The sequence below is a fragment of the Lactuca sativa genome, chromosome 5 (assembly GCF_002870075.4).
Source record: "Lactuca sativa cultivar Salinas chromosome 5, Lsat_Salinas_v11, whole genome shotgun sequence".
NCBI classification, from domain to species: domain Eukaryota; kingdom Viridiplantae; phylum Streptophyta; class Magnoliopsida; order Asterales; family Asteraceae; genus Lactuca; species Lactuca sativa.
In genome coordinates, this window is record NC_056627.2 from 277,968,696 (window position 1) to 277,995,411 (window position 26,716).

Below are 26,716 nucleotides of genomic sequence, written 5' to 3' on the forward strand. Positions count from 1 at the left end.
CAATTTTTGTTTTACAGATAACATCACAGTAGCAATGAACAACACATTGAAGAACCCTTTCTCCCCTGCGTCTTTTTTATTGTATAATCCTCACAAAAGCAAATACACACCAAACTATCCATGGAAAGCAAAAGCAAAAAAAGATGACACCACTACTGCTAGTGAACTAATTAATCAAAAAAGCAAGCCACCATCTTTCTTCATAAAGTGTACACCACATTAAGAAATCATGTATATACTGCACACAAGATCCCCTTCAAATTCTACTCTCTCCCGCACCCATTTACTTACTCTGCAAGCTTGGTTCATGTTCAACAATGGCCGAAATCGTGGTCGCAGAGCCCAGCATTGCAAGTACTAGCAATACGCAAACTAATGGTCGAGGAGGGTATGGTAGTAACAATAATGGGGCGAAATCCTTTTATATGAAATCGATTACTTCTGGACGTGATTACGTTCCTGAACCATTTGATTCTGAGAAATTGCCAGTCACTTTGAGATCAGAAATTCAGAGGTTCCTTCGTGTTGCCAATTTGATAGACGCCCAAGAGCCTCGTGTTGCATGTTTATGTAAGCATTTGCACCCAATTTGTGATTCTTGTTGCTGTTGTTTGAGGTTCTAAATCCCTAATCCTCGTCTGTGAGCAGGCCGTTTTCATGCTTTTGTTGTTGCACATGATTTGGATCGTAATTCAAGAGGGCGTGGGGTACGACAGTTCAAAACTGCTCTTCTTCAACGACTTGAACAGGTGAATCACAAACCCCACTTATTAAATCAGATCATCTCTGATAAAAGTTCATCCCTGTAACTATCTTTTGGCGCCTGAGATTGATAGGATGAAGTAGTTACTTACAGAAAAAGGAAAGAAAAGAGCGATGTACGTGAAGTCAGACGTGTTTATCGTGAATACAAAGATTACATCATCAAACATGGAGGAGAAAGTACTTTGGAGAACAGGGACGCCTTAATTAAAGCTGGTGCAATTGCTGCTGTGTTATATGAAGTATCAAATACACTCACTAAAGCTGCTGGCACACAGGTTCGTTTTTCATTTTATATTTACATTTATATAAAAATAATCCTTTTCATGCATGATTTCAATTATCTTCTATCTATTCTTCCTTCTAGGGAAATGCTGATAATGATGTTAATCGAAGATCCGAATTCTATGATTTTAACATTCTTCCCCTTGATCAAGGAGGTGTTCATCAAGCAATCATGCAACTCACTGAGGTCTGTTTTCATTCTCCAAACACTTATTGACATTCATTATTTAGTTTATTATTATAATCATCTGATGAAAATCATGAAATGCTACAGATTAAAGCTGCAGTTGCAGCTGTTCGTAATGTTGAAGGGATACCATTTATTGAAGAGTTCACCAATCAAAAGCCTCATTTTGATTTGTTCGATTGGCTCCAAAATTCATTCGGATTTCAGGTATTCAATAATAATACTTCATCATCTTTTCTTGCAATCTGTTGATTTCTGATAACAATATTTACTTTCAGAAAGGAAATGTTGCTAATCAGAGGGAACATTTGATTCTACTTCTTGCAAACATGCATATTCGGCGAAGTAATAAACTAGCAAATACATCAAAGGTAATCAAAGTTATATATATATATATATATATATATATATATATATATATATATATATATATATATTTTATATTTACACGGATATTATTTGTTAAACTTTTGAGATCAACAGTTAGCAGATGGTGTTCTAGATGACCTGATGAAGAAGTTCTTCAAGAATTACACAGAATGGTGTAAATTCTTAGAGAAAAAAAACAGCATAAGGTTATACTATAAGAATTCTTCTTGTTTTTATATATTTCTTTCTTGAATATTACAAAATTCATCTAAAACTTTTTACTTATTTATGTAGGTTGCCATTATCAGATCCAGAAGCACAACAATACAAAGTTCTGTATATAGGACTTTATCTTCTTATATGGGGTGAGGCTGCTAATGTGAGGTTCATGCCAGAGTGCCTTGCATACATTTTTCACCATGTATGTTTTCACATTATAAATCATTAAACTCAATATCATTCATATCTTTTATGCAATCAAAATGATCAAATTCTTGTATTTATGTAGATGGCATATGACATGCATAGCATGTTGATGGGTGCCACCATTTTATCTACTGATGGAACCTTCACCCCTGCATATGGTGGTGGGCCCGAGTCTTTTCTAAATAATGTTATCACCCCAATATACGAGGTTATTCGTGAGGTATAACACTATATACATAATACTTCTACCTAAAACATTCATTACTCTTCATTTTTGTTTATTTTGATTTTTCTTTTCAAATGACTGAAGGAAGCTAAGAAAAACCAAAATGGGATGACTGATCATTCGACATGGAGAAACTATGATGATTTGAATGAGTTCTTCTGGTTAATATATACCCGACTTTTGATTGTTAATTTCTTCAAAGTTTATTATAATTGTTAATAACAAGTAATGATTGTTACTTTGTTATATATTGATAGGTCTCCTGATTGTTTCCAACTAGAATGGCCTATGAATAAAGAGCATGACTTCTTTTATGTAGACTTTTGTGAGGATCCCAAGAGAAAAAACAATAAGGGCTCAGATAAACTAAAGACAGAAAAGAAGACAGAAGAGAACGATGAAGAAATGGAGGTAAATTAAATCTTAATATTTACATAACAAATTTAATCTGTTATTGCATAACAATCTTAAAAATCTTATTCTTTTTGTTAGCTTAATAAAGATGATGAGTCTACAGAAGAGCAACCAAAGCCAAAGGAGAAAAAATGGTTAGGAAAGACAAATTTTGTTGAGTTTAGGTCATTTTGGCATGTTTTCAGAAGCTTTGATAGAATGTGGGCTTTTCTTATTCTATCTCTTCAGGTTCGTTTTATTTTGAACACTAATAAACACATCAACACATGTTTGCTTTCTTTCTAAAATGAGTAAAATCTAAACGATAAGATATATTTTTTTATTTGAAATTTTCAGGCGATGATAATTATGGCATGCCATGATCTGAATTCACCATTACAGATGTTTGATACACCCATACTTGAAGATATTATGAGCATCTTTATCACATCTGCAGTTCTTAAACTAGTTCAAGGTCTTGTGCCTACTTTAACTTCGGTACTCTCTCATAAAGATTTAATAAAGTTTGTATCTTTTTTACTTAAAAAGGATGCAGATGAAATTTGATTTACTTCCGAACTTTTCTTGAATCTTGCAGCTGTTCTTGATATTGTGTTTACATGGAAAGCCAGATCCATGATGGATGAATCAAGAGCCAGAAAGCATAGTTTGAAGGTGATGATTGCAGCAATGTGGACTATCTTGTTACCCATATTTTATTCAAAAAGTAGAAGAAAGTACACTTGTTATTCATCACAAGATGGAAGCTTGTTTGGAGAGTGGTGTTATTCTTCATATATGATTGCAGTTGGATTCTATTTGATGTCTAATGCAGTCAATATGATCCTCTTTTCTGTTCCTGCAATTGGTCGATACATTGAAACCTCAAACTCAAAGATTTCTTCACTTCTCTCTTGGTGGACTCAGGTATTAATATTATTATACATCAAAATAAATAAACAAATGACCCAATATTCTAACCTTTTTGTGGAATTTAGCCTAGATTATATGTGGGAAGAGGGATGCAAGAGTCTCAGTTCTCCCTTTTGAAGTACTTTCTGAACTCTTTTTTTTTTTCTTAAGTTGATGTAAACTCGTGTTTCTCTTTTGGAAAACGTCTCTTGAAATGTGTCAAGTCTTTGTTTTCAGGTACAGTTTATTCTGGATGTTGTTGTTATTAAGCAAATTGACATTTAGCTACACCTTTGAGGTGAGTCTTTTTGCTTTATTTCTCTTCCTGTTGTAAGTTGACCAAAAAGTTGACTAGTAAACTTCTGTCACTATCAGATAAAGCCACTCATAGGACCAACAAGGCAAATTATGAGCCTTGGAATTACAAAGTATGACTGGCATGAGCTTTTCCCAAAAGGTAACACCTTTTTTACATTCTTCCATAATATATGTTCTTTAATAACTAAATAAACATTTCCTTTTTATCTTACAATTTTTTTTTTTAAAATCTAAATCAGTCAAGAACAATGCTGGTGCTATTGCTGCTATCTGGACTCCAGTCATATTGGTGTATTTCATGGACACCCAGATTTGGTACTCTGTTTTCTGTGCAATCTTTGGAGGACTTTATGGAATCTTGCATCATCTTGGAGAGGTATGAAATCAAGTTATTTTTTGAAGTTATTTTATACAATCTAACACCCTTTTTTTTATATCTAGATTCGTACATTAGGTATGATGAGAAGTAGATTTCAAGATTTACCTTTGGCCTTCATGAATTCTCTAATCCCACATCCTACAAAAACCGATAAACATCTAAACAGGAAATCTTTCATAAGGGAGATGTTTCAAAAGGTACTTACTAAAAATGCTTTCTTTTTAGTTTATCTCATTCTTGTTCTTTGATATGAGTCTAAGTCACATTGGTTCTTTGTAGCTGTCTGAAAGACAAATGAGGAATGGTCTTGTTAAGTTTGTTGTTGTATGGAATGAAATCATTAACAGCTTTCGTGAGGAGGATCTCATAAGTAATAGGTTAATTATCTCCTTTTTCTAGTTATTTTTCCACAAGAAATTGAAATCATTAACAAATCTTTTCAAAATATGAACAGAGAGGTTGAATTGATGAAGATGCCTTTATCACACGATTTACTTTCTGGCCTTGTTTGTTGGCCTATTTTCCTCCTAGCAAATCAGGTACTCTTCTGTTTTCAGTTTTTCATAATCTATTTTTTCATGCACTCCAATCCATGTTTTCTAATTCATTGTTCATCTTTCTATTTACAGTTGCCAGTTGCCTTGTCTATTGCAAAGGACTTTGTAGGGGAAGATGCAAATCTTTCCAAAAGAATCAGAAGAGATGTCTACATGTATATTGCAGTAAAAGAATGTTATGATTCACTGAAAGATGTTCTTGATATTCTAGTTGTTGGAGACATGGAGAGAAGGTACCATCAATGGAGTTTTATGTTCTTCATTTTCTTCTCAAAATATTAGTAAATTGTGTATAACATACCATTATTTTTTTTTGTTTGTTTTCAGAGTCATATCTGGGATAGTTAATGAGATTGAAGAAAGCATGTGGAAATCAACCTTCCTTAAGGATTTCGATCTAAGTGAGCTTCTAACTCTACATGCTAAATGCATCAATTTAGTTGAACTTCTGGTAAATCTCAAACCCTAGAACTCAGATTTCTAGTTCTTCATGTATGTCTGTAAAATTTTACGTTTCATTTTAGGTTGAAGGCAATGAGAATCATCATACTAAAGTTGTGAAAGTGCTGCAAGATATTTTTGAGATCATAACAAACGATATGATGAAAAACAGATCCAGGTTCGCATCTTTTCAGTGATCAGCTTTTTGAATCTTTTCAGGATACTTATTCGATTTGTATACAGAACACTGGATTCCATGAATACTTATCAAGATACTGAAGGATGTTTAACAACATACTTTAGTGAACCCGAACCACAACTATTTGCATCAAGGCATTCAATCCATTTCCCATTGCCAGATAGCGATTCTCTTAATCAGAAGGTTTTCTTAACAACTTTCAATAATACTAAAACTGCATTTGGCTTTGAGGGATTTGGAGGGCAATTTTGTCATTTACCATAAATACAATCCAAATTCTGTACAAAAGAATGTATCTAAATTCCAAATCCCAAATCCAAATGATCCCTAAATGTTTGCTAGAAAAACTAATACAAATCTTGATTGCATAGATCAAGAGATTCCTTTTGCTGCTTACAATCAAAGATGCAGCCATGGATATACCTTCAAACCTGGATGCAAGAAGGCGTATATCGTTTTTTGCAACTTCTCTATTCATGGATATACCTCGAGCTCCAAAAGTCCGCAACATGCTATCTTTCAGGTTTTCGTTGTTCATAGGTTCACCATAAGATTCAAGAACTTACTTGGGTTCAAATTACTAATTTATTTACCTTGTGATTACAGTGTTTTGACTCCACATTTGAAGGAAGAAGTTAAATTCTCTACAAAGGAGCTGAACGCAAGCCAAGATTATGTATCCATCGGCTTCTATATGGAGAAAATATTTCCAGGTAATGTACTATAAGTTCAAGATCTTTGTCATCATTCATCAGTATGTATCTCTTTTTACGATTTTGCCCTTTTTTTTTTTTCTCAGATGAGTTGCAAAACTTCCTGGAAAGAATGGGGGTTGAAACCATGGAGGAGCTAGATGATCATGGCAAGGAGGAACTTAGAGACTGGGCTTCTTTTCGTGGGCAGACTTTGAGCAGGACAGGTGAGTTGCTAGAAACAGTTACTTCTTTCAAAACTTACATATTGTAAACAATCTGGAAATTATGTTAAAAGCTACATCAAGAACTAATAAAACCCTATATTACTACTTATATCTTAACACATAGTATATCTTTATTTTTGTTAACAGTTCGTGGGATGATGTATTACCACAAGGCGCTAAAGCTGCAAGCTTTTCTTGACAAGGCTGAAGATGATGGTTTGTTGTAGTTAGGCTTCCTTTCTTTCACTGGACCTGACAAGCTTTTTAGAGATATTTTCAATGACGAGGAAGGGCATTTACGTCTTTTAGATCGAAAGCTAGTCCCTTGTCCCACCTTATTCCATCTTTTTGGGTGAAATAAATAAGTGTAAATTTTGTCTCAATTGACATCAGTCAGAGAGTCTGATATGTTGATGTTGATTATCAGATATTCTTCAAGGTTATGAGACAATTGAAAGAGGGAACGACACGTTAAACGCTCATCTGGATGCATTAGCAGACATGAAATTTACTCATGTTGTGTCTTGTCAGTTATTCGGGTCACAGAAAACATCAGGGGACCCACAGGCACAAGAAATCATTGATCTTATGGTAAGGTATCCTTCACTACGTGTGGCTTATGTTGAAGAGAGGGAAGAACCGGTTGACAATAAGCCCATAAAGATTTACTCATCCGTTTTAGTCAAAGCAGTCAACGGGTTTGACCAGGTAAGCTACCAAAACCAAAACCAAAACCAAACAATAAACTCACAAACTTCAGCACTATAATTGTTGTGTGGTGTGATTACAGGAGATATATCGGGTGAAGCTACCAGGACCACCTAATATTGGAGAAGGGAAACCTGAAAATCAAAACCATGCCATAATTTTTACTCGTGGTGAAGCTCTACAAGCCATAGATATGAACCAAGTATGAATCAAATCAATATAGTTTTTAGTTTTTGAGAGAAAATATCTAACATACATGGATCATTACAGGATAACTATCTGGAAGAAGCCATCAAAATGAGGAATCTCCTACAAGAATTTCTACCAAGACTCGGAAAAACTCCCAAGATACTTGGTCTAAGGGAACACATATTCACTGGAAGGTTTGGTTCACACACTTTCTTTCTCTCAAGTTAAAGTCAAACAAACACATAGTTTATTTTGTTACCGATGGATGGTGTTTATTGCAGTGTTTCTTCTTTAGCATGGTTCATGTCTTACCAAGAGACTAGTTTTGTGACAATTGGTCAAAGGCTCCTAGCAAACCCTCTCAAGTAGGTGCTATTTTATAAATTGCTGATTTTGGGTCCAACCCATGAACTGAACACCATTGAACCCACTTGTATTAAACAGGATTAGGTTCCATTATGGGCATCCAGATCTTTTTGACAGAATCTTTCACCTAACAAGAGGTGGCATAAGCAAAGCTTCAAAGACAATTAACCTGAGTGAAGACATTTTTGCAGGTTTAGTTGTGTTTGAAACCATATGAGTTAACTTTGATGGTTTGATTTAAACGGCATTGGATGTTGTGTACAGGATATAATACTACATTACGGCGTGGACATATTACATACCATGAGTACATACAAGTTGGTAAAGGGCGTGACGTCAGCTTGAACCAGATCTCAAAGTTTGAAGCCAAAGTTGCGAATGGGAATAGCGAACAAGTTCTTAGCCGCGATATCTACCGACTCGGACGCCGATTTGACTTTTTCCGCATGCTTTCCTGTTACTTCACAACAGTCGGCTTCTACTTCAGCAGCCTGGTAATAATTTCATACTCGATTTAGGCTTATGTTTTCTCTAATTACAAAACTAGGGATATTCACAAAACAATGTGAATGTGGGACAACATGTTATTACAACTCGCTTAAATGTTCAATATTTTCTTCTTTCTCAAATCTTACAGATATCTGTAATTGGAATTTACGTATTCTTATACGGGCAGCTCTACCTCGTGCTAAGTGGTTTAGAAAAGGCATTACTTCTGGAAGCCAAAGTGCACAACATTCGGTCATTAGAAACCGCATTAGCATCCCAATCATTTATTCAACTTGGATTATTGACAGGATTACCCATGGTAATGGAAATCGCACTCGAAAGAGGATTTCTCAGCGCCCTTAAAGATTTTGTTCTAATGCAACTCCAACTTGCTGCTGTTTTCTTCACCTTTTCTCTCGGGACCAAAACCCATTATTTTGGCCGAACCATACTTCACGGCGGTGCAAAATACCGACCCACGGGTCGAAAGGTTGTGGTCTTTCACGCGAGTTTCACCGAAAACTACAGATTATACTCACGCAGTCATTTCATGAAAGGATTCGAGCTCTTACTACTTCTAATAGTTCATGACATCATCAGGAGAGCGTATCGAAACAACATGACGTATGTATTGACTACATACGCCATCTGGTTCTTGTCGTTGACTTGGTTGTTTGCGCCTTTTCTGTTCAATCCTTCGGGTTTTGATTGGGGGAAGATTGTTGATGACTGGAAGGATTGGAATAAGTGGATTAAACAACAGGGTGGAATCGGAATCCAGCAAGATAAGAGTTGGCAGTCTTGGTGGTATGATGAACAAGCTCATCTTAAGCATTCGGGGTGGGGGTCCCGCATTATTGAGATTCTTCTTTCATTGCGCTTCTTTATTTACCAATATGGTCTCGTCTACCATCTTGATATTGCCGGGTCCAATAAAACCGTTGTTGTTTATGTCCTTTCCTGGGTTGTCATAGTCGTCATTTTCCTCTTAATCAAGGTAAAACTCCACTTTTTAGGTGGGACAAAAAAGCTGCTCCTGTTTTGTTCTATTCTAATCATGTGGAATATTTTACACAGGTTGTAAATGTGGGGAGGCATTATCTCAGTGATAACTATCAGCTTTCATTCAGGCTGTTCAAAGCTTCTCTTTTCCTATCTGTTATAGCAACCATAATCACTCTTTCATACATCTGTCAGCTATCTGTAAAGGATTTGATCGTTTGTTGTTTCGCGTTTCTACCAACTGGATGGGGGCTGATACTAGTAAGCAAAACTCTCTTGATTTTGAATCAAAATCTTCATCTTTTGATTTCTTCAAGTAAAAATAACCATTTTTTCTTCATTACTAGGTTGGTCAAGCATTCAGGCCATTGATTCAGGGCACGGTTTTGTGGAAATTCACACGGCTTTTTGCCCAAGCTTATGATTTCGGTATGGGAGTTGTTCTTTTTACACCCATTGCTTGTTTGGCATGGCTTCCTATCATTTCAGCATTCCAGACTCGGTTTCTTTTCAACAGAGCTTTCAGCAGGAGACTGCAGATTCAACCTATTCTTAAAGCCAAAAAGAAACACGCATAACTTATCTTGCATTCAAAATTCTGTGTACATGATTATATATATATATATATATATATATATATATATATATATATATATATATATATATATATATATATATATGTATGTATTCAATACCGTATCACATCATAGTATAGTGCACATAACGACCATTCTGTAAGAAATAATTAAATTACATATCAATGATAGATGAGATAATCTTTCAAAAGCCTAGAACTTTGAGGGTATTGATATTGCACACCATGTGTTCGATGAATGTCCTGAACGAATTCATATAAGCCTCGTTTACATTTTTCTTTTTTTGCAACATTTCAATCACAATCTATCCAATTCCATAGTCAAAAAGCTAAAAAGATTCGAATTTAGGAATTACCAACCAAAATTCTTGTCATTTACATATATCTATCAAAGTAAAACAAAGTACAACAAACATTCACCTTCAACAATGGTGATTCGCCTATTTGCAGGATTATACACCCAACATGCAAAAGAGCTTTATACACAAGTATATGACATAGAACTTTCATCACAAACTACATACATAGCCTCTTAATTAAGTGAAGATATTACTTGTGGTTCTGGAGGCATTTCCTCATCGCCTTTATTTGTCCCATTTACATCCACAGTGTCCATCATAAGCATATCCGGCTCACCTGCATTGACTTGACCAGTCGGGCTCAAAGGGTTCGACTCCATCTGACCAGTTGGGCTCAAAGGGCTCGAACGCAACTCAACAGTTGGGCTCAAAGGGCTCGAGCCCATCTGACCGGTTGGGCTAGCCGCTTGATCAGGACCATCTGGGCTCAGTTCACACCCAGGTGACAAGATCGGTCCAAAGTCACCATTAGAATCCGAATCTCTGCTTTTATTGGAGCCTTTACGAGAAAGGGCATGCATCATACCACGGGCCGAATGCCCAGTACTTTTCAGAATACCTTTAACCGTATCTCTGACTCCCGTCTTCCCCGGGCTTTCTTCATCACTTCTTTCCGAGCTTTCTTCAAATTTGACCCGCGGGTCCTGACCCTGTGACACAAGGTTGTCCTTATCCACCTCCATTACCAGCTTCACACCAATCTCTCTTTTATTCACAGCCCGGACATTCTGAGGTGGCGAATCACACTCTTTTTCATCTCTTTCCTTAAAGCTTCTTGGTGTATCATTCTCTGGTTTCGGGCTCCTGTTAAACATTGAACCGATCTTTCGAAACCCCCGTTTAACCGGGTTTCTTGATTTTACTTTATTACCCTCCAGGCTGTCATCACTGCTGCTGGAGTCATTACTCGGGAATGATTCAGACCTCGTGCTACTGGCCACCGACTCACTGTCTTTGTGGGACCGGTTCTTGTTCTTGTTCTTTCTTTTCCTTGGCTCCCATACTTGCGCCACGTCAGCACCAGGTCGGTGGACCCAGATTCCAGTCTCTTTTAGCCCTTCAACATCAATGGGTTCAAAACTATCTGCATTTGTTTCTTCAGATTTTTCTACTACCAAGGGCTTTTTCGTAAATTCATTCTTTGATGCAACATCCCTGTCACATTCGGCTTCAATTACTTTTATCGCAAGATGCAATCTTCCCATTTTAATGTTTTGAAGAGGCAACCACATGTCGTGTCTCTCTCCATCTCTAAAATCGTTGATCTTTATCATGCAATCACTGTATAAAAGGGTGCATAATTTTAATAAAAAAATATATATATATAGAGAGAGAGAGAGAGTTTGAGATAAAGGGAATAGAAGAAACAAACCCAAGGGTATCATCAATGAAGTGATCTTTATCACGAACTTCAATTTGAAGAACATTAGGTACATCCCATGAAGTGATGGGAATCTTGAACTCCTCAAACCATTTTGGAGATAAAGTCTTCTTCTGTGTCTTGGTCCTAAACCGATATGCACCAACCTGGCCTTTTATGTAAGGATCAGCCAACCCTGTTGTAAAGAGGTCCGATTTAGTCATCATCATGTTCATGGAAGAACTATAAGAAATAAAAAAAAAATGTTGAAATAAAGTTACCATTCAGGTCTGATGGTTTCATATCTGATCCTTCAACAACTTCCACAAAGGCGTAAGCAATGGGTTCCTTCGCATCCACAGAGAACCAAGTCTCTAAAATAATACAAATTAGATAAGGTTAAAACCAATAAACCATAACATAATAATTAAAATATATGAGAGACACGTAAACTTATTATACCTTGTTCAGGTGAAACGAGTTTCTCAACATCCACCACCAACATATTAGGCTGTGAAAAAACCCAACATGTAATGTAAATTAGAAACCATTACATGTCTGGATGGATGACTGGAAACGAGTTTCCAGTCATCGGATAACCAGAGCATCTATGATGCTCTGGTTATTATCTGATACTGTATTAGGTGGATGTTACCTCAACGAGTGTCTCCTCAAATGCGACTGTTAGAAGCTTATCCAGCCATCCAGCAATCCCAGGGAGTTCGGTAACATCAAGACCATGGGAGAAAATTGGCTTCACGGTCATCTGAAAGTATGGGGGTTCAACAAAACAAACCCTCAAACGTCCAAGAAACGGCCATTTTGGGAGGAACTTCACCCCAACCAATACCTAAACAACATTTCAAATACAACAATCAAATAACAAAACTCGTGAATCTTGATAGTTGGATATGTGTGGAGTTATCGATTTTCTTTAGAGATGAGACTACAACATATACAAAAGTCAGATAAGTGGAAATTTAACAATACCTTTCCTTCGACATGCATTCCTGTCAAATGCATTTTTGCGGACATTCCAAACCCTAATCGTTTTGTCATTTTTGCTGCTAATATCGCATCCATGTCATCAGCTGTTCGGAAATTCAATCCCAACTCCAAAACCTTAAAACAATCAAAACCACATGATTTAGGAACTCTTCTGTTCGCTACAAGACAAACGTTCCAAGAGACGTTGTCAACTTACCAAATGGTCGTCACCAGTGGATTGACGACAAACCCTCATTTCTGTAATCATTGGTGGAGATCTTCCCATATACAAACTCTGAACCACAGCTTCTTTCTGAATAAATAAATACATTAATTTAGCACGCTTTTTGACCAATTTGTTACCAATTTATGCATTATGTTACTTCAAAAAGAAGAAGATAAAAAAAAAATTAAGATTAGATTTGTACCACTGTCCATGGTTTGTACTTCTGTAAGAACCAAGGGATGATAGGGAGGAGTATCTTTTGTGAAACGATATTTTCCATACATATAGGCCATATCCTTTCAACCATGTGGTTTAACCACCTTACTGATTCAGAATCCGAAAGTACCTACGCAAAAACGAAAAAGGGTTTTCAAAATTTGAGCTTTTAGGGCTAAAGATTGGATCATCTCAATTCTCAACTAGCTCAAGAAGATAAGCTAAAAGGTGATGAATTAGTAAAGAAAATGGAAGTCAAAAAAGGGAAAGAATATTAAGAGTTTACCCTTTTTTGATTGGCTTGTCTTCTTTCTTCGAATCGCACCTTTCTTCTGAATCTTATTGAAAAATTCTCATGAACCTTTAAAACGAAATAAATAAATAAAATAAACTCATGATTTTTGGGAAGATATCAACATACAAATAGTTTTATAGTCTATATATATATTGCTTACCAAGTAAAGATAGATCAAAGAGATGAAGTAAACTATTGGGTGGGAATAACCGAAGGAAGATAGTAACCATATCACCAAGAACACAATGCCCACATGGTGAATGATCGAAACCTCTGTTATATCCATGGAGTTAAAATCCAACCGTTGACCTTTGACCTTGTTCTTCTTCTTCTTCTCAAACGCAAACTACAAGATTCAACTATTTAATCAACAACTACGATGATTTAAAGAACCCCCACTTCATTAAAAGCTGTATCTTATTTCTTGGGGACCAAAAACAGGGTCAAGATTCAAGAACGATCAAGAAAAACCCTAGGAGCTGAAATTTGTGAAATAGGTGATGTGGATCTGTCTTGAACAGCTTCAATAATTCAAGAAAATGGGTTTTCGTGGAAGCAAGTTATAAATACCCATCGCATACGTACACTGATTGTTGGGATTTTTGAATTTGGGACGACTTTGATGAAGTTGACTCACTGGAGGTTAGCAGTTAGAGCTGCTTAACCCGCATTCAACGGGTCTGATACGTGTTCTACAGGTGTATAATCGTACTGCCATCCCAGTGGATTCATCGCAGTTGCTTTCTTTCCTTTTACATTTGGCAATGTCGGCTATCTACGTGTCATTTCCTACAAAATATCCGTTTGTGATAATAATTTAAAAATAAAATAAAAATAAAAAAACTCTTTTGTAAAAATGTATGGGCCGAACAAGAAAGAGAGTGCATTTTAATTGATTCATCAATTAACTTCTTTTTTTTATAAGGTGTAAGTTAATTATCGTTCGATATAATCGACTTTGATTGATAAAAGTTGAAATGCAATAAATATGATCAAGGTTTTCTAGAGATAATGCATAATTAAAAGGTTCCCTAAATAATGTACTGATGAAACGTGGCTTTCGCATGTCGGCATACTTTTTAACTTTTCTTTTTATTTTTAAGTAGTGTTAACACCTCCATGTATTATTGTATTGTAATAGAGACTGTGGTTTGGAAAAAGAATGCAAAAAAATAATGTTGTAACAGAAACATATCTATTAAAAGTTAAAAGAATCTAAAAATACATATATAAAAACAAAAGTGTAATAAATATCTTAAAAAGTAGATACAAAGTTGTAAAAAAGTTATAAAAAAATAATTTATAAAAACGAATTTGATAAAAATAAAGTTGTAAAAAACATATAAAAAATTTAGTTAGTTTTAGAAAATTCTTATTAATTTGAATTAGTTTATTGAAAAGTCTCGATTATTGGATAAGAAACTTTAATAAGCCATTTTGTCGTTAATTTAGTTAAAATATTATAGACTTTTCTAAAGATAACTTAATATAATAATATGTTAATTCTTATCCAAAAACAACCCGCTCATTTATATGCATCCCATTCATTTATTTTCTCCTTAGGTACGTTTAAATTGGGAATATATAGTTCTTTGGCTTTGATTTTAAGAGAAATCACCAACAATGGCGGAGATGAAGAAACTCGTCGTGGTGATTAAAAGTTTTGTGTAAGTTTTGTCATTTTGGCTACTCAATGGCCCACCATTGTCTCCAACATCATGTAAGCATTTTGTGGAGGTGAAGTTATGATAAGCATTATCAAGTCATGTAAAATCATAATGTTCATTGCATGTGTTTAGTTTTTTATTCTTGTTTTTTTGGTACAAAAGAGGAGATGAATATAAGAATCACACATGTTTATTAAATTGATGTCAACTATTAAGTTTGATGATGATAAATTTTGTCTATGCTCCAATTGCAGAAAGGCTTGTGGAAGTTCTAATACAAAAGTTATGTTATTATGTAGTTGTTATCTTCATAAATACCTTATTAAATTTCAAATTTACATAGTTGTGTTATTATATTGGATTATCTCCCAAATAATCTTAAACTCAAACCCAAGGAATTATATCTTTCCATCTTAAACGTACGTAAAGATAAAATGAACGAAGAACGAGGGGGTTATTTTGGATAATAATTTACATATTATTATATTAGGTTATCTTTAGAAAAACTATTTTGATTAAATTAATGGAAAAGTCTTTATGTTTTTTTTTAACAAAAAAATCTCAATAACCGGTTAAAATATGTGAAGCAGACAAAAGGGTTTATTTGAATATTTTTTATCCGTTATTTAGGACTGTTTAGTTCAAAAATTAAAATTTGAAACTTTTCTGTAAACTATACCAAAATAATTAGATTTTTCTAACAATAACAAATAATAATAATAATAATAATAATAATAAAATTGTAAAGCAATTCTTTTTAAAATAATAATTTAAAAAAGACATAATAAGTAAAGACGCAAAAAAAATTGGACATCCAAACCCAATATTAATCCACGTAAAAAAAATACAAGCAAGAGAGATGGACAAAAAAAATGTTCTTTTAAAAAATTAATTTCAAAACATATAAAAAATAAAGGTGCTAAAAATTGGAGAAACTGAAATTTCCAAAAAAAATGAAACATTTAAAAAACTAGGCTAAAATTTTTATTTTTATAATAATATCACATCCATTTTTAGTAAGATTACAACCATTTGTTCATAAACAATTATTCCGAAATCAGAGTTAATAAGAAGATAATGCAGAGTCTCAAATCATAGTATATTGATGTGTGTGTGTACAGTCTCATATTTGCAATCCGATACGTACCTGTAAAATATTTAATCCACAACAATAAGTACAAAGCTTACTGAGTTCTCCAAAATATCACATACAACATAACACAAATAACAACTATATGTTATCAGCAACCCTGGAGACTACCCGAAGTCTCAGTACAAACAGTAACAACAAATAAGATCAATATGGTCAGCACGTATATACTACCACACATGCAAGTATAGTGAGAAAACTCACATCGCGAATAGCAGCTAGCACACAACTCACACACCGGGTAGACAGGTACAAAGAGACACATAGCATCAAAAAAGAAGTATCATCTCAGTCTACACCCTAAAACCCCAAATTTCACCAAAATCAACCATTGTCAAAGTCAACGGTCAAGGTCAAAGTCATCCTTAGCACGAATCCACGTCATGGGCACTAAAAGACAAACACAGACATGATAAGCCCAACTACCACGTCGTGGTCTTCCGTCTGAAAGGCTTTTCTTTCAAGAAGGGCTTAATCCATAAGGACCAAAACTAAAATCATCAAACCTGATTCCTAATAGGTTCATAATGGATAAAGTTTCCAACTTTATCCATTACGATGGTCCAAACCACCAAGATCTAGGCTTTAAGTCTTAAAGGGACCCAAAGATGCATCCAAGCCTCCCACTTTCAGATTTGAATCAACAAGATGTCTAGATGGATAAAGTTTCCAACTTTACCCCTAATAATGTCACAATCTTCCAAGATCTAAACTTTAATACACCAAAATGGCCGAAAGGACCAAGATAACTTGCATAGCTACAAATGAAGGTACAAGATCATAACTTTCCTAGTCCATGAGGTCCATGAAGCATCCTAAATTGATCAAAAGATGTTGGAGTCCAATTAACTCTAAGATCACCCATAAAATGGACCAAAAGTGTTAAAAACCTCGAATGACAAGATCTAATGAACTAGATAGCAAGATTGGAACTTTTTACTTACAATAGTCCAAAAATATAGTGTCTTTGATGGATAAAAAACTAAAGCATCATTCATTGCAACCAAAAGAGCCTTCTTGATCTTTAAAATCATCAAAACATTATAAAAAGCACCCAAAAGAGGAGAGAGGAGAAAGGAGAAGCTCAAATCTTTAAGGTGGAGGCTAGGGTGTCTCCCAAGAGGTAATGGAGGCTGATAAAATGCCCGAAATGCGAAACCTTATGCTTAAATACGTTGAAACCCCTAAAATCAATCATGGGCCTGGGCCTAACTGGTCGCCATGTCGTGGGCTTTGATCCCCATGTCGTGGCCACAACTTTCACCCAAATATACCTCAACTTCAAACAACCATAACTTCTTCATTTCAACTCCATTTTCAACGATCTTTATATCCACGAAAAGGTATTGAATAGCCCAACATTTCTATCTAGTTAATTTTGGCTTAACACATGTCAAACTAAAATCCTTAATTCATGAAAGAAGTTCGAAACTTTACCCCTTGACTCCAAAACACAAACCAAGGACATAGATCACATAACCAATATTATCAACTGAAAGATATAATATGCTCAAGAGTCATATTAGAATGATATTCTAATTAACGTATGATCATAAGGGTCACACGAATAACAACTTGATACAGTTGATTATTTATTAAAAATTGATTTTAATAAATGTTCATAAGCTCTTATAATAAATTGGGAAAATATTATTTCTTGGAAATAATTATTTTACAAAACAAGTAACATATTATTTCATGAGTTATAAATTAATAAGTCATGCACAACATTTTGGACCAGTTGAATCCTTTTGTCTTTTACCAAAAGACAAAGTTTATATTTTATAAACTTTGAGTTTATAAAATTTAAACATTTGTATTCTTTTTGGGTCCATGGCCAAAAGTTCTTGGAGAGTCAAAGGCATGGCTCATGCAATTGTTTAATGTAAAGAATTCAACCTAAGAAACATGGTAAGACATGTTCATGACATAGGGACATGTTTGCTTAAAGTGTTAAGACCTAATGGGTATTAACTTGAGTTTATGCATGTAGATATAAGGCTTGCATTTTTGGTCTTGCACTTCTTCATGCAATTGCCGAAACTCTACAAGCTCTCCCTCTCTTCTCTTGCTTTTGAAAACTTGAAGATTAAGTTGATTGCATTTCACTATATTGGAATAAATACTTGGATATTTATTTCAAGCTTAAGAGCTTACATAAAACTAGCATTCTCATCAAGTTGGTGCATTGTTGGTGTCTCTTTTGGTTCTACACTCTTCATCAAAACTCAAGCCTCCCAAGAGGACTCAAGGAAAAACAAAGGTTGTTATCATCTTCCTTCTTCTTTGGTTGTGTTTTTAACTTTCCATTACTTGCAAGTAGATCCATGGTGGGTTGTAAATGTTATTATGTTCGAAATTTTTATGACTTCCATTGCTAAGATTATGAGTTTTTGGAACTAATTTTGAACTCAAACCTAACATCAACATCCAATGGGGGCTAAACCCTATTCCCTTCAAGCCCAAGGCCTTTACTCGATCTATTTACGGCCCGCTATCACGAAAAAGAAACATTCGAAAACTATGTGTTACATTTCTTTCCCACTTAAACTGGATTTCGCCCTCGAAATCTGACTTGGTTAGAATTAAACTGCACTATCATAATCCATATGCTACATCTAACCACTTCTTATAATCAACACATCCGTATAGAACTCAAGAGACTATCTGGAACCCAACTGATGCCAACAAACCACCCGATCATTTGGAACACTCAACTGTAACAACTACATATCTCTCCAAACGATGAGACGCAACTCCTAGTGAAGCCACTTAAACGAACCTTCTATAACTGTATCTATTAACCATCATCTAAAACTTCCCAAGAGACTTATAACCTTCTGCATCACTAGCCTCCTGGTACACTAATCAGCATCCCACTACACCCTTATGTCAAACCAAAGAGCTATGGGTCATCAACGCCCCAAGGACTATCAACAACTTTGAAAAGACTCATGACATCCATTAGTTACTAAGAATCGGCTAGTCTAGCATGCACAACACTATGACATAGGTAATATAGGGAGAGATCTCACACAAAACCTCATCATAAAACGAACACGAGTCCACTAATAAGAATCCCAACAAAAAGATGCTAATATACCACCATGACTTTTCCACTAAGTCAACACCTTATAATTGCCCGAATCAACTTGTCGGTCACCGACCCACTAGGGACAACACTATATTGCACAACTCCCGTCTATTCCACACGGATAACAAACCAACGCATGGGTCTCTGCTACATAACTGCCTGCCCTACTTACAAAAGTGCAATCCAAGATGGCTCATTGCATGTCGTGACGCCATCCAACCATTGGGATGAGGAGCTCACGACTCCTCGTCGTTCCTTCCATCGCCCAACCACAAACAAGAAGACTCATAACCGGCATTCAACGGCCCTAAAGACACACTTCCATCGTCCCACTGACCGATAAAGGCCCAATCAACATCCTAATCAACACTTTCCGAAATACAGGAGCCATACTATTCTGAAAATCGTACTATTCCATTGACCAACTACCAATGCCACATCATCAGACAAAACATGACCACACACGATCAGGAAACGAAACAAATAGCCAAATGCATGCTCCAACTTGTAAACACAACATGACACACTTCCCATAAGAGAACACAATGCAGCTCATGCCAACTGTGTTCCTTCTTAAACATGTCCTTACCCATGGTGATGTACCAACAATTCAAATGAAACGACGAACCCCGACTACTATTAGACACATTCTTCCATCAACCCCAATCACAATACCACACCTTGATGAACTGAACATATCCCATTATTGAGAAAAAGACCAATAAAACTTCTAATATCAAAGAAGAACTCCAAAATTATCCAAAAATGCTACCAAAACCTAGGTCGAGTCAATCCAAATACCAAACCAGCTGACACGACTTGCCAAATCGAACTTGGGTAACCATGATGATACCTGAAAACTGAGCAACATTGCCCCGATATTTGATCTTCCAACAACTAAGGCTAGTTGCCATATCGAGCCCACTAGAGACCTCAATTCCATGATCAAGAACTCGATAGAACACCTACACAGAGTCCAAGATACAAACTTTACTAAATTTTATTAAGGGTTGACGCATAAAACATACCCTCCGTTGATACCGCCTGAAACCTTCGAATAACCTCAACAAACCCTGAGACCAATCAGCTATTTCCAACTCAACCAAACATAACAACCCCTATCGTGGGATAACCATGCTTCCCATGCCTGATTCAAAATTAGAGTGGTTTAAGATCATCTATCCAGTTCCATGGAGCTACCATAAAGGAACTACTGACCACAACAAATTCCTTACCCACCAACATCCTGCTGCGAGGACAATACACACACCTAATGGCAACTTACTCTGCACCCATGATCTGACCAAACCTTAAATTATTCGCGTCCATGGAGGACTTTGGTGGATCCGTGAGGAACAAAATGAGAACCTTCCAAATCAAGAACGCTTTAATGATAACTTGTCAAACCCCCAAACCAGAAAGGCGGAAACATTCGGGGGGCGGAGGACGTCATGTACAGTATCATAACAAATGAATAGTAAAGAAAGTACACACAGCCATCATATACATAATTGAAAAGTTTACATGATTGTAGTATTACATGTTTGCAAAAGTCAATTACAATATGATATCCAAAAGATTAAACTAACGCTTGAGCGTAAGTCTTCAAAAGCAGTTGCTAACCTGATTTAGTGATTTCCTGAGAATACAAGTTGTTTCAAAGAAAAAGTGTCAACATTTAAGTTGGTGAGTTCATAAGCTGTTATTTGTGTACATGAATGTCATTTGAAAAGTTCGCGTTTGTTTCCAGAAAATCCGATATTTTCTTAAGAATGATGTTGTAAATCGTTATTGTACAAATGAATTTATTTGAACCAGGAAAATCCTATATTTTTCCTAAAAGTGAGGTGTAGTCTTATATGAACCAAGACCATGAATGTAAGTAAATATGCCATACTTAAACTGGGAATGTATAGTTTTATTATTAAAATAAAACTAGTTGTGGAAGTGTTTATCCTGAATTTTGAACATGCTAATAATACCCTATAAGATAGTTATTACCCCCCGAGCATGATTGAGTTATGTATTACTACATGCATGAGTCATTGTTTCCGCGTGTTGTGAGTTCCTCATAACCATACTATACGCAGTACCTAATGTTGACGTTTGTCACCCCGGGGACTGTAGCTAACAGTCAGGGTGCGGAGTCGTTAGCCCCGTATAGATCTATACACACTTGTCACGCTCTCCCTCCAAGAGACTCTGGTTATAGGTCGGTACTTTCGTTTGGTACAAACAAAGCTACATGAAATCACATGATTGCTAACAACGATGTTCACAAGTAATATGATGAAAAATCTTTTGACAATTCGAGATAACAATTAAGTCACATATGCAAGAGTGTGTATGTTTATGTCCAAAATGATTACCCTTTCTACAGTGTTAACAAAGGCATAATAACAAATTGTGATTTGTCGAATACACGTAATGTTATAGTTGATATGATGTAGTATGTAAACGTATTTCATTTATAAAACATATTGTATCCCCGGAGGGTAAGTTGTGTTGTGAGGTGTTTTGCATGATAATAACTTCATAAGATAGTTAAAACAACAGTATGAAAAATATAGCAAAAGATCGATGTTTTACACGATTTTAGCCGTGTGTTTACTTGTATTCCCCTCCCCCCCCCCTTAAAAGTGTTTAAAAGTGTAACGCCTGTGTTTCCGGGCTTGCCATTTTTAGCAATGTAATAGTCTAGGTTAACCTTTGTAACCCGTTTTGAAATAATAAAAGTGTATTATTTGAGTATTATGTGTTTTGTGCTTAATTGCTTAATTATGTGGTTTGATTAATTAAGAATAAAAATAAGCGTCAAAATTTAAGTGTAAAATAAACTTGATATCTTTGGATAACGTTGTAGTAGTTGAAACGAGGTTTCCTAATATATATAGAACGCCCAAATCTGACTTCGTATGAGGAAGTTAAGATTTATCGAAGTTTTGGCTTAACGGTATGCAGCCTGAAATACTTGATTTGAGATCGAGCGGTTTTAGCCGAAGCAATCTAAACGAGGATCGAAGGTCTCGTTGTTGGTATCGAAGCGATGAAAAGTTAGGCGAGAACGGACGTCAAACGAAGAAGTTATGAATTTATAACGAAGTTTTTCTGTCCCGGACTATTAAAAATAAATAATAAAAATAAAGTTAAAATTAGCCGACGAAGTCTAAACGAAAGTTGTAGAGCGTAGTCTCACCTTCGCGTGGATATATAGAACGTCGAAAACGGAGTTCATATGAACAAGATATGAATTTCCGAAGTTTATTAAATAATTTGTATTTAAATTTAATTGGAAAATCCGGCATTATCCGAAGAGGAGTCATCGGACTCATCCGAAGTACGCCCCGCGTACTCCGAGGAATGTCGACACTCGCACTTCGGATACGTAAGCAGTGACGATTTCGGAGCAGTACGCCCCGCGTACTCCGAGGCTCCAGCCTCCTATAAATAGGATCCGAAGGCAGCCGACTCAATTGCTATTTTTCTCTCTTCTCTCTCCCGTTTTGCATCGATTTGCATGCCAGAAATACCCCGAAGCCCCGGTATTATTCTCGATCCCTGAAGCAAGTCCCGAGATCCCGAAGATCCTGAGAAGTGCGATTCCCGAGCCGAAGCTCTGCCCGCGAGAAGTTCGATTTTTGTAGAGATCTTCCAGATCTGCTGAGGATTACTACTTCTGCAAGTCGTAGTGCTGTCCGATCATCTTCTGATCAAGTGAGTGTATACTACCTTTCATAAACACGATAATAATACAAGTATGGTTTGAGTGTATTAAGTATATTGTTGTTTATGTGTATAATTTTGTTGTTATAAGTGTGAATGTATATTCATTCTCTTCTATCTCATAGATCTGACTTACTTTCTATGAAATACGTGTTATGTGGGTGTGCCTCATCTGTTATGTGGAATATGTATTGAATGAAAATGATATACAGGTTTTAAACTATGTATGAAAATATATATTTTTATCTACTAATATGTTGGGTAGAACATGGGTAGATAGTTGGTGTGTAATAAACAAATGAGAGGCCTCGATGTTGTTGTTGTTGATCTAGTTATTCAGCGGAGTATGGATAACGACCACAGACTCTTTCTAGACAGTCCTGTGGAACGCTAGCAGGTTCATAACCTGTAAGTGTTGTGAACGATGTGCTCACCGGTGTACTCTATCCCCCTCATGGTTGCCTTTAGGATATCTATTGTTGAGGAAACCCCTTAGCAGTGATGTCCGTCCCGATGAAAATCCTAGATTAGGTCCCTTGAGATAGATGTTGTTTTAGGGACGTAAAGTGAGGATAACGGGAATGGGTAATCGGGATAGTGATTGGTTGGTGAAATTAAATATAATTAATTTATTGTGGGTTGAAAACCCTATATGCTCACCAGGCTCCCAAGCCTGACCCACTCAGTTTTATTTGTATTACAGGAAGTGACGCAAGGGCATAAGATGGATGAATCATCGAGTTGTTTTGTTTACAAGTCTGTATATGTATATATTTGTTGAATGACTTGTAATGTTATCGTTTATGCTTTATGGTATGTATCGGAACATGACATTCCGAGTTTTGATTATATAATGAAAATGCATCTCTTGATGAAATGCTTTGATAAATATTATTTTATCATGTTTTGTTTTGGGAAAAAATTCCGCAACACTTTTAAATCAAAAGGATTTACTCTGAAATTATTTTAAAAAGCATAAATGAAATCGGTCTTTTCTGGCCGAGATTTTGGGGATGTCACAGTTGGTATCAGAGCATTATTTTAAGCGAACTAGGAATTTGTAGGATTTCTAGACTTAAACTTAGAATGCTAAGTGGAGATTGTGAGATGTGTGTCTGATATATTTTAGACACGAGCACTAGTTTATTTTAGGAAGGTTGCCTAAAATGCTTTTATGTGCTAAATGTTATATGTTGCCATATATGATATTATTTGTTCGGATCTACTGTTTGTTGCCAACCGGATCTGAAGGTTTATGTGTTTAGGATTCTAAGCGTATGTATACGATATTAGAACTAGCATGTAATCGTTCGGATTAATAAGGATGATTTGAATATCTATCGTGAATGAGGATCTAATTTCACCTTATTCGGTGTGTAGATAAAAAATGGTGAGAACAAGGAGTGGCGTTGGAAACGCAGATGAAAACAGGAATCAACCGCCAGTGATTGAGCAAATACCTGTTGTAGCAGCAGCACCAGAACCAATAACAATGGCTGGGGTGCAAGCCATGATTCGGTCTATGCTAGCCGAACAAAGGGATGAGATGCGACAGATGTTGCATGATAATAGGGACGAACCTATCATACCTATTGAGGAAACCGAGTTGATTCCCGAGCAATCGGAGGAAGGGAACAATAGTCGCATTATGAGTCAAGTTGGGACTCAAGGAGAACGAAGGAACGATCCGGAAAGGAGAAACAACAAGGATGGGCGAATGTACAAGAACTTCTTGGGCGCCAAGCCGCCAAGTCTTTCTGGGAGCCCAAAGCCTGTTGAGATAATGGATTGGATCTCCGAAATGGAGATGGTATTTGAAAGTTGCGACTGTAGCAACAAACAGAAGACTGTCTTTGCAGCCAGACAACTGAAGACTGGAGTCTTGAGTTGGTGGAAGTTGTTGGCAGATACTATGCCACGAGGAGAAGCCCTCAAAATGTCATGGGAGGAGTTTTTGGAACAGTTAAGGGTGCAATATTGTTCAGAGATAGATCTGATTGATCTGAACAATGAGTTCCAAAACTTAAAGAAGGGGAGGATGAGCATAGATGACTATGCTACTGCATTCACTGAGAAAATGAAGTTATATCCGTACCTAGTGCCAACGGAACTCTCCAAGATTGAGAGGTTTGCTAATGGACTGCCTGTCGACTTTGGTCTGACAGTCAAGATGGCAACTACTCTGAAAATGGTTGTTCGTGTAGCTAAGAATGTGGAGGCCCAACAGAAGGAAAAGGGTCTGGAAAGGATAGAAGTTGGTGAAAAGAGGAAGTTCGATGGAACTTCAGGGTCCAATAAGAAAAACAAGTACTCGAAGTCTGGTTCGAGGGGAAGTGGAGGCGAAGCGAAATGGTGCGACAAATGTAAGAAGAAGCATCATGGAAAATGTGAGGTAGCGACCACGTGCTACAAGTGTGGAAAGCCAGGGCACTATGCCAATAAGTGTACCCTCTCTAAGAAGGTTTGCTATGGTTGTGGTGAGGAGGGACACATGTCGAGGGACTGCCCGAAGAAGAAGGAGGCAGCTAGACCCAACATTCCGCCAAAGCCAAAGGCAAGGGCATTCCAGATGACACTGGAAGCTGCTAAAGATGAAGCTGATGTCGCTTTAGGTACCTTTCTCGTTAACGAATTGCCTGCCCAAATTTTGTTTGATTTTGGAGCCAGCTACTCCTTTATTTCGCATGAGTTTGGTAGAAAACTAGCTTTGCCTGTTAATAGACTAGATAATGCTTTATTAGTCGAAGTTGCTAGTGGCAAGTTTGTACCTGTTAGCCATCATATGAAAAACATCTTAATCGACCTTAATGGGAATAAGTTTCACGAGGAATTATTGCCTATCGAACTGAATGGTTTCGACATCGTTTTGGGAATGGATTGGCTTAGCGCCAATGATGCCGAAATTTTATGCAAGAAGAAGATAGTTAAAGTAAACCCGCCTGGGAAAGATTCGTTTATGGTGTATGGGGACAAACGTAGAGTGAATTCTGGAATCATTTCCATAAAGAAAGCCAGAAAATGTTTGACCAAAGGGTGTACATCATACTTAGCATTCGTGATCGATGCTAAGAAGGAAAAGAAGGTGATGCAGAATATTCCTGTTGTGTGTGATTATCCGGAAGTATTTCCCGAAGATCTTCCTGGATTACCACCTGATCGACAAGTGGAATTCCGTATTGACTTGTTGCCCGGAACAATGCCAATTGCAAAAGCACCTTATCGATTAGCACCGACGGAGATGAAGGAGCTGATGATGCAACTCCAGGAGTTATTGGACAAAGGTTTCATTAGACCTAGTTCATCACCCTGGGGAGCTCCGGTGTTATTCGTGAAGAAGAAAGATGTAAGTATGAGAATGTGCATCGATTACAGAGAGTTGAACAAGGCAACAATAAAGAATAGATATCCGTTGCCAAGGATTGATGACCTGTTTGATCAATTGCAAGGTTCGAACTATTTCTCGAAGATCGATCTAAGTTCAGGATATCATTAGCTAAAAGTAAGAGAGCAAGATATCGAGAAGACTGCATTCAGAACTTGATATGGACACTACGAGTTCTTGGTTATGTCGTTTGGACTAACCAATGCCCCGGCAGCATTCATGGATTTAATGAATAGGGTTTGTAATCCTTTCCTAGATAAATCTGTGATAGTGTTCATAGATGACATTCTGATTTATTCGAAAAGCCAAGAGGAGCATGGCAGGCACTTGCGAGAAGTGTTAGAAGTCTTGAAGAAGGAGAAGCTATATGCTAAGTTCTCCAAATATGACTTTTGGATTCGATAAGTCCAATTCTTGGGTCACGTGGTCAACCAAGAAGGGATAATGGTTGATCCGGCAAAGATTGAAGCTGTGACAAAGTGGGAGCAACCGAAAAGTCCCACGGAGATCCGAAGCTTTTTGGGATTAGCCGGAT

The 26,716-nt window shown here is 36.5% G+C and overlaps 2 protein-coding genes and 1 non-coding gene across 3 annotated transcripts; 2 read left to right on the forward strand and 1 right to left on the reverse strand.

The window, feature by feature from the left end:
• The first annotated feature begins 222 nt into the window (after nucleotides 1–222).
• On the forward strand, nucleotides 223–9,961 carry LOC111904484 (putative callose synthase 8). The gene is made up of 38 exons (XM_023900245.3): nucleotides 223–570; nucleotides 649–749; nucleotides 837–1,040; nucleotides 1,130–1,234; nucleotides 1,322–1,441; nucleotides 1,513–1,605; nucleotides 1,718–1,809; nucleotides 1,898–2,024; nucleotides 2,112–2,249; nucleotides 2,340–2,416; nucleotides 2,513–2,666; nucleotides 2,748–2,897; nucleotides 3,006–3,123; nucleotides 3,247–3,575; nucleotides 3,647–3,699; nucleotides 3,798–3,858; nucleotides 3,936–4,017; nucleotides 4,118–4,254; nucleotides 4,320–4,454; nucleotides 4,537–4,634; nucleotides 4,712–4,796; nucleotides 4,887–5,047; nucleotides 5,142–5,265; nucleotides 5,339–5,433; nucleotides 5,499–5,637; nucleotides 5,826–5,977; nucleotides 6,061–6,167; nucleotides 6,254–6,373; nucleotides 6,521–6,589; nucleotides 6,801–7,081; nucleotides 7,164–7,283; nucleotides 7,352–7,464; nucleotides 7,552–7,635; nucleotides 7,715–7,827; nucleotides 7,901–8,130; nucleotides 8,274–9,122; nucleotides 9,203–9,388; nucleotides 9,475–9,961. Exons 1-38 carry the CDS (start codon nucleotides 318–320, stop codon nucleotides 9,703–9,705), a joined length of 5,886 nt encoding a protein of 1,961 aa, XP_023756013.1. The 5' UTR covers nucleotides 223–317; the 3' UTR covers nucleotides 9,706–9,961.
• On the forward strand, nucleotides 6,518–6,594 carry LOC111904510 (small nucleolar RNA J33). Its single transcript, XR_002854565.1, has one exon. It is a non-coding gene; the product is annotated as a small nucleolar RNA J33 (small nucleolar RNA).
• A 91-nt stretch (nucleotides 9,962–10,052) lies between the features above and the next one.
• LOC111904483 (C2 domain-containing protein At1g53590) lies at nucleotides 10,053–13,910 on the reverse strand. Its single transcript, XM_023900244.3, has 11 exons — nucleotides 13,751–13,910; nucleotides 13,326–13,511; nucleotides 13,157–13,231; nucleotides 12,857–13,000; nucleotides 12,646–12,741; nucleotides 12,432–12,563; nucleotides 12,097–12,291; nucleotides 11,904–11,952; nucleotides 11,723–11,815; nucleotides 11,454–11,637; nucleotides 10,053–11,362 (listed from the first exon to the last, which is right to left on the reverse strand). The coding sequence occupies exons 2-11, from the start codon at nucleotides 13,449–13,451 to the stop codon at nucleotides 10,255–10,257; spliced, it is 2,202 nt and encodes a 733-aa protein (XP_023756012.1). The 5' UTR covers nucleotides 13,452–13,511; nucleotides 13,751–13,910; the 3' UTR covers nucleotides 10,053–10,254.
• Between the last annotated feature and the right edge of the window lie 12,806 nt (nucleotides 13,911–26,716).